This window comes from Quercus lobata, chromosome 6 (assembly GCF_001633185.2).
Source record: "Quercus lobata isolate SW786 chromosome 6, ValleyOak3.0 Primary Assembly, whole genome shotgun sequence".
Taxonomy (NCBI): domain Eukaryota; kingdom Viridiplantae; phylum Streptophyta; class Magnoliopsida; order Fagales; family Fagaceae; genus Quercus; species Quercus lobata.
In genome coordinates this window covers 39,893,556-39,902,178 of record NC_044909.1, presented here as the reverse complement: position 1 = coordinate 39,902,178, position 8,623 = coordinate 39,893,556, and the positions used below count along the sequence as shown (strand labels likewise).

General features: G+C 31.9%; 1 protein-coding gene across 1 annotated transcript; it reads left to right on the top strand.

Moving 5' to 3' along the window:
• Positions 1–2,514: 2,514 nt before the first annotated feature.
• Positions 2,515–7,595, top strand: LOC115994129 (probable prolyl 4-hydroxylase 9). Its single transcript, XM_031118169.1, has 7 exons — positions 2,515–3,023; positions 3,227–3,384; positions 3,913–4,009; positions 5,136–5,231; positions 6,126–6,191; positions 6,350–6,469; positions 7,354–7,595. Exons 1-7 carry the CDS (start codon positions 2,751–2,753, stop codon positions 7,438–7,440), a joined length of 897 nt encoding a protein of 298 aa, XP_030974029.1. The 5' UTR covers positions 2,515–2,750; the 3' UTR covers positions 7,441–7,595.
• The last annotated feature ends 1,028 nt before the right edge of the window (positions 7,596–8,623 follow it).

Genomic DNA, 8,623 nt, shown 5'->3' with positions numbered 1-8,623 from the left:
TTCATTTATTATTATTATTATTATTATTATTATTATTATTATTTTATATTTTTTTTTTATAAGTTCATCTTTTTATCACCTGCTATAATTTTATCACTATCTCTTTATCTCCTTAGTCTCAACTCTCATCTCATGGCACAACTTTTACCTTATCTCTTTAATCTTTAATCTTTATCGCTTTATGTCTTTATTAGATTAATTTTTTCAATCTTTAGTAGTTTAGTAAATGTACACGATAGGATTTTTTATTTTTTATTTTTTTTATCCACGAGTTAAAAAGATTAATTTGTGCAATTTTTCGGTTTAACTTGGTTTGATAATGAGTCATTGCATATTCAGTATATTTTACATCAAACTATTCCAGAAAATGCTTTGGTTCACAATTTAACAAGTGGTTTGGTACAGTTTTTATAACTATGCTTAATGAGGGTTGTGCAAATATAAATAAATAGTGGGTTCCAGTTTACTCAATTGGTAAAGTATTTGATGATTAAATAAGAGATATGAGGTTTAATTCTCACATACACAAAAAACCGCTTGGTATCTTAGTCTATTAATAAATAACATAATTATAAAAAATAGATGTCATAAGTTAAAACTCTATCTAATTTTATTTATTTATTTATATAAGTAAATAAAAAGCATAAATGTGCAATAGGTAAACTTCGAGTTATTCCAAGTCTTATCCTGTGGGCTAGATTTCTTTTTTATAAATGTGCAAGTCATTAAGGCGACTTGAAATTTATAAATTTGGTGATCCAACCAAAAGGGTACGTCATTGACTCATTACACTCAGGTTACCCTCTATATATATATATATATATATAAATATATATATATCTATGTATGTATGTATATTGTTTTTTTTTTTTACAAGATAGAATTCTACTCTAGCTTAATTTAAGTGTATATGTATGTGAAATTCCCTCCTGAAGACTTGAACCCCGACCCTTATCCCCCACACTTCACAAACACTTATACTTGTAGATCTGTGGATATTCTGTGGGCAAGCTATGACCATATGATTCTGAGTGAATGTGCTAATGAGATTGGGTTTTTTTCATAAAGAGGAAACTTAAATGTGCTTTCAATTTCATTTTCAAACAGCTCTGGTATTCATAATCATACATTATAGCGTTGCGTTCATAATATTTTTATAAGATCTTTTTTAGTTGATGAATAAAAAGATTATGACTCTTATAAAAAAAATTATATTTTAAATCTTATTTACATAAAAAAAAAATCAATTGATATTTTGGATTGATGATAAAAAAATTCTTATAAAATGGAAGTGATAAATTTAAAATCTTATTGTATTTATTTTTAAAAAAAATTACTAGATCTGTGTCAAGTGAGTAGAACATTCATCTCTTTGATGAAATACAAGTAACTGATTATCTAAGGAAAGACACATGGCCCACATGCATGGCATAACCACTTGCATGTTAAGCTGCACTAGTCATTGACAAAATAAAACGCACTTGCATGTTAAGCACTTGTCATTTATTAAAAAATAAAACGGATAGTTCATACACAGAAGCAGCCGTTGGATTCGACTAGGATCGGGTAACTTTTAATAATTAGTTTAACTGATCCTAAAGAAAAAAAGAAGAAAGGATGATAAAAATTTCTATTTTATTTTATTCAATAAGTTAACTTCCGGGTTATTCCGGTGGTGGCGGTGGACTGACTTATTGGTAAGATTTATTTGGTAATAAAATGTGAAAGTGACTGGAAATTTCTAAATTTTGTGATCCCAACCAAAACGACACGCCATTGACTCATTATACTCAGGGTAGACTCAATACAACAGATAAGAAATAAATAAACTACCAAATACTAAAACCCAAATTATTCTGTGGGCGGGCTATGACTATTATATGACTCTGTGAGCGGATGAGCCAATTAGCTTATCCGCGTTTTTTCAAAAAGAGGAAACCAAACGGGTTTTCAATTTCATTTTCAAACTATTGTAGCTAGTAAATTATTATTTGTTTTAATTTAAACCTACTATTTAAATTAGTTTTAGCTCATTAATAACTGTTAATAACAATTTGTTACTTAAAATTTGTTGAGAAAATGTCGTAAAAATATTATGAACATAGATAATATTTTTACAATATTTTCACAACAAATTTTAAATGGTAGGTTATTGGGCAAAAAAGTAATCTAAATGGTAAGTTCAAATTTAAGCCAATAATAACTAATCACCTATGATTTATTGTGAAAGTATTATAAAATGACTTCTCATAATAATACTCTCATGAATATATGAAAAATCTTATATTTACAATATTTTCATAAAAAATTTTAAATAGTAAATTATTCTACGTGATTAGTGATAAAAAAAAAGTGAAGTTAAATTAAAATGTGTTGTGAAAATACTGTAGACTTATTATACATTTCACTCCTGTTTAAAATGGCAATGAAAATCCAACAAAGTTTGGTAATAGTCATAACTCATAAAAGAACGTTTACCAACAAAAAAAAAAAAGTCATAAAAGAAAAGTCATTGAATCCCGTTGTCGAAGAAGATTCCCGCCGTGTTGTACAACAGTTGCCATGATGATATCTTCTCTTTAATTCACTGTCTCTCTTTCTCTAACACTCAGAGTTGTGACCCACCAACCCCCAACGCCAAAACCAACATATATATAAGTTAAAACGGTCTCAAAGAGAAAGAAAACAGAAACCAATACTAAAAATAAACAGAGCTTCGCGTTTTTGAATTAATCATACTGGATACTAATATGAAAGGGAAAACCGGGAAAGGAAATTGGAACCTGAGCCTGATCCTGAAAGCGAACAAGCTAGGGTTACCGTCTGTCATTCTCTTATGCTCCTTCTTCTTCCTCGCTGGCTTCTACGCCTCCACTTTCTTCTCTCTGGTCTCTGTGCCGGACAGTTCTGGTGCTAGGCCAAGGTCGAGGCTACTCGATTCGGTCAACGAGGAGGAGAGCCACTACAATTTGTTGAACTCTGGAGAGACCGGTGACGATTCTATCACTTCAATTCCCTTTCAGGTACTCGATTTTATGCTCTTTCTATTTTAGTTTTAAAAGTAGTTCAGTTGGATTAGAATTTTAATCTGATTCTTTCTGTGATGCATTTTTATGGTTTTGAATGTGATCATAGAATAAAAAAATAAAAAAATAAAACCAAAAATTAATTTGTACTTTTTTGGTTTTTTTTTTTTTTTAAATAATTTATTTGTAACTATGAATAGGTATTGAGCTGGAGACCAAGGGCTCTATATTTTCCAAATTTTGCAACAGCAGAACAGTGTGAAAGCATAATAAAATTGGCCGAGCCGCGACTTAGACCGTCGACAGTGGCTTTAAGACCAGGAGAAACTGCAGATAACACCCAGGGAATTAGAACAAGGTACCTTCTCTGTGTTCCTTTGTGTGCGTGTGAAGTCTGAGGCAGTTTTTTTTAATTATAATATGTACTGTTACCATACTTTCATTTTTATATTAGATTATTAGGCATTTCAAGATGACCATTTTATTGATATTATAATTAAAGGGTGATTGAGATAATAAATATAGTAAATAAGTAGGGTCAGTGGTTTAATTTTATGTTTTTAACTTTTCTCTCTTCTTCTCAATGAATAAATTAATGAAATTTAAGTAATTATCTTGAAACTTCTTCTCTTTAATATTGAAGCACTGCTAATTGCAACTTTTTTCTTTTTCTTTTCCTTTTCCTTTTTAGTATTATTATTTATAATAATCATGAGATTATCATCATCATCATCATCGGCTGGTTTACTATACAATTAAATATAATTTTTGTTGTACTGGTAATTAAATTAGTGTACATGGGCATTAGAAGTTTATCAATTTTAAGAACAAGAGTGATTATGTTGATGAGAAATTCTATTGATAGCTAATGCTTGCTTTCGAACAGTTCTGGCGTGTTTATTAGTGCTTCTGAAGACAAAACCTTGGACTTCATTGAGGGAAAAATTGCGAGGGCAACAATGCTTCCCAGGATCCATGGAGAGGTACTAGTCATTGTATTATCATCGTCATCATCATTACTCTCTTTCCATCTCTCTTGGTTAGAAGACAAAAATATTGTGTGTGGTTTTCAATTTGATTGGCCTGAGGTTTTTATATTTTATGATAACCAATTTTTGTTAATGTTTATCTATAAATTCAAAGTGAAATATTCATTTAATGAAACTTTTACTTATTAAAAAATTCGAAGTAAAAGATATGACAGTTTGTTGCAGGAATATCTTCTGATAATTGTGACTAACGAAGAGTTTTTGAAGATAAAGACAAAAATGCTAACACAATGTATCCATGGAAGCATGGACAATGCTTTCTTTTCTTCTTTTCTCTATTCTTTTCCCTATTCTTTTCCTTGCCATGGAGAAGAAGATTTCTTGATGCTACCCTGCACTTAGTGGCAAATTTAGTTGCAGATATTGGTTCCTTATGCATCTCACATTGTACCTTTTAAGTTCTTTTTTTGAACCATCCAATTATATTGATTCTCAGCGAAACTTGCAGATGTACAACTCATTACATCACTGTGTTGCCCCAATGATATTGATATCTTTGAGATCTCTCACTCTCTTTCTTCCTGCGCGCCCCCCCAAACCACCCCTCTTTATTACCTCTCTCCCACTGAATTTATAGTAGAAATGAACTACCCAATTTTATAGTACCTGAAAAGAGTTTCTTATGTTGTCCTCATATTTTCAGTTTCTACTCTACCCTCTCTCTCTCTCTCTCTCTCTTTTGGTAGCAAGAAAAAGATATGGCAGGTTTTTATGGTAAATGAAATTGACTTAGTTCATGAATAAGATTGGAACATATCTGAATCATTTAAATGAAAATCTCCTGACTTTCTTTTTTGTTTCCAATTTCAATAGTGTATTCTGATCCAATGCAAGCTATCACTAACTTGTTCAAAATCACCAGGGCTGGAATACTGATATTATCTTCTATGCTTTTGCTATTATCTTCTTTTATCTTATATACAAATGTATGAATGATCTAAATTTCCTTACCTAGGAAATTCTTATATTTAAATTCCGTGTTTCTCTTTTTTCGTTGAAGTAGTTAACCTTTTATTTCAGGGCAATTTTAAAATTGTCTGAGGATATCACCATGTTTCAGGCATTCAACATCTTGCGCTATGAGATTGGGCAGTTGTATAAATCTCATTATGATGCATTCAATCCTGCTGAGTATGGCCCACAGAAGAGCCAAAGGGTACATTCTAAGCAAAAAGCATAGGTTTTTGTCTGTCATTATTTGTTTCTTAAGCAAATTTCCGTGTTAGATTGAAAAAAATTATAAGCAAATTTCCATGTTATACTCTATAATATGTAAGTAGAAGGAAATTGCATTTCAGTTTTGGGCTGACAGCAAAGGTGGTGATGCTGCATCATTTTACATGATTGTCTTCTGAAAGAGAGTTTGAGGGGAAGAAAAAAATTATGGGATTTGCTCCATGTGACCTGCTGGACAATGAGACATCCATCCTCTAGGATTTATGTAACAAGGAACAGCTCTTCTCATTATTTTTCTAAAATTAACATATTTCTTTCTCAAACAGAATGTATGTTTTGTTTCTTTGGAAAGAAAGAAAATTGCAAGAATAGAATATTTTGCACTTTAATTTCCATAAAAATGGGAGAAATTAAATTATAAATTTATTCAGATAGAACTTTAAATCACTAGGACGTTAAGTTTAGGTTTTACTGACAACAGAACTTTCATCTCCAATCACATGAATTAGCTGTGAGTTTATAAATCTTGGCTTCATACACTTGACAACCTTAATGATCTGCTTTATCAGTAAATTTTTATTTAATTAATAAAACTGTGTTTTACATGTTTAAACCAAATGAACATCATACGCTCACAATTGTGTTTAGTTTCATATATTCAGTGTTTCTTCATTGCTTGTTACATTTGACATGCTTTGTTCCAGTTCTTCTTCTTCTTTTAAATTTACTTACTATAACTACAGAAACATGTGTTTGGATAAAGTATGGTAAGTGTTGATCACATCTTGATCTTTTGAATATGAATTACTTGATATAAATATTAAGGTGTTTATGATTCTAAAGAATTGTAACATTTATCTTAACCCTCATACAGATGGCTTCTTTCTTGTTGTATTTATCTGATGTTGACAAGGGAGGGGAAACTATGTTCCCATTTGAGGTAAGATCAAGACCTCTGTTGTCTCTTTTTAGTTTTTTTTTAGAGTGGGGGTGGGGGGGAATGAAATTTTGTCCTTATTGTTAATTATTGTATGCATGATTTTTCGTATTTCTCCCCTTTTGGGGGTTAATGTTTATATCCTGTGCTCTGACATGCAGAATGGCTTAAATATGGACGGAAGCTATGATTTCAAAGACTGTATTGGTTTGAAAGTGAAGCCACGGAAAGGAGATGGACTTCTATTTTATTCAATGTTTCCAAATGCTACAATTGATCCGGTCAGTAACATCATTATCATTAGCACCATTACCATTAGACAGTCCATTGTTTCTTAATCAGGAAAATCATCCTTATCAATAGAGATTAGCTGAATTTTAAACTACTAAAAAGTTTGTAGAATACCTCATTCTGCCAAATTGTGGCTACTTTCAAACTTTTCCTCTTATGTTGCCTTTACATACGTAGATTCTTGCAAATGTCTACAGTTAGAAACCTTCTCCAGATTCCCAAAACCTTTAATTAATTATTGGGTAAATTACATTTTAAGTTATATTTTAGGGGTGGTTTCAAATTGAACCCTATAGTTTTAAATGTTTCAAATTAAACCCTAAGGTTTAAGACTATTACAATCTTATGATTTTACTAGTTTCAAATCGAACCCTAGACACTTGTATTCATATCAATTTAAACCCTGGACACTTTTGTTTTGATGTGGGGGTTTGATTTTTGAATTTGATTGGGGTTTTAAATTAATACGATTTCAAAAGTGAGTGTTTGATTTGAAACTAAAGTTTGGTGTTTGATTTGAAACTAAGGAAACTATAATTTTGAATTTGTAATAGTTTAAAACCTCAGGATATAATTTATAACTTTTAAAACTATAGGGAGGGTGAGGTTTCAGGTTCAAAACCCACTAGGTGTAGCATCATCATTTGTGGGTTCAAATCTTACTTTTTCTTTTTTATGGTGAAGCATAATCAATTGTTGGACACATAGTAGCTTGATGGATATGAAAACCTTATATTAAAAGCGCTGTTAAATTTTGTAGCTATTAAAACCAATTACTAGGGCCTTAACACTATTGTTTACATTCATAATTGCATGAATTATACCTGCTGTTTGTTGGCTTCTAGTAGAATTCATAAATTGAAAACTTTGGCAGATGTCACTTCATGGCAGCTGCCCTGTGATCAAGGGTGTAAAATGGGTGGCTACAAAGTGGATCAGGGATGAAGAACAAAATGATTAAATATTTGTACCTGCAATCTGCTTGTATTTCTAAATTTTGTTTTGCCTGAGTATTTGGCAGCTCTCTTGTAGTATTATTAGAGGGATTAATTTGAAATTAATAATTTCTCATGTTACACCAGCCAATTGGCCCTATAAATAAATGATTCTTTTATATATGTAGTCTTCATTTAGAAGAAGTGCAAGCTTAACCCAAAACTGAGCTAGTTTGGGTTGGGACTTTGGGATTTTGAGCCTCGGTTGGGTCTAGGATCCTAGGTTGAAATTTCAAGCCTGATTTAGGATCGAGTTGGACTTGGTTTAAGTCTACAATTCAAGCCGCAATTGAAACTTGACGCGACCATGTATGTGCTATGCACATACCTATTTACCACCTTCTCCTTTCCTTTTTATTTTTTTGGTGCAGTCTCTTTGGTGTCTAAATTAACAGGCTTGATTGATCAACCGTAACAATACAACATAAGCACGACGGCAAACACAAAAAAGCGACCGGGCCTATTACCATCTCCCTCTTCTGCTAATCGGATTGAGAATGGAAGGTCAGATATAGAAATAGGGCCCATCTTATTACACCTAAAAGCCCATTGGACTAAGGCTGTTGAATTAGCTTCTCTTAAATAAAGAAACACACCAAGTGGCAACAACTATGGTCTTCAGCATGTTACATTTTCCACAATGGGGAGCTAAGGTCCATTAGGGCTTCACTAAGTTAAGATGAATCCCCCTCCCACACCTAAATCAAGTAATCCATGGCTTGAATTACAGAATCTCTCTCTCTCTCAATTTTGAAAACTCGAGAGAACCCAAACCCTACCTACCACGTCCATCGTCACTTAGCAACACTTGCAAAATTCACTCATAATAAAGTAATAATTGATTCTCTCAATATATATACACACAATCGATCAATCCTACGAAAAGTATACAAGAAGAGACTTTAAATTGTCAATTTGGAACAGTAAAAAGGTATTATTATATCTATGATCTCAAAAACAGTTAACCTCATCATGACTTCCTTGCAAATCATTATTCATAAGCAATCACCTGTTTCAATAAATGCCCCCCAAAATGACAGAAGCTCGTCTAGCAGTGAAAAATGAACTGCATTACGAAATTCTGGTCCAGTAATTGAAGAGATTTCTGGCCTATTGGCTGTGGCAGGTACCTCTTAATGCAAAAATATC

Bases quoted from the DNA above. Each gene is read 5' to 3' on its own strand.
- LOC115994129 (XM_031118169.1), top strand. From the start codon at position 2,751: ATGAAAGGGAAAACCGGGAAAGGAAATTGGAACCTGAGCCTGATCCTG. The intron at 4,010-5,135 runs GTACTAGTCATT...ACCATGTTTCAG, and splicing joins TTCCCAGGATCCATGGAGAG to GCATTCAACATCTTGCGCTA. The intron at 6,192-6,349 runs GTAAGATCAAGA...TCTGACATGCAG, and splicing joins AAACTATGTTCCCATTTGAG to AATGGCTTAAATATGGACGG.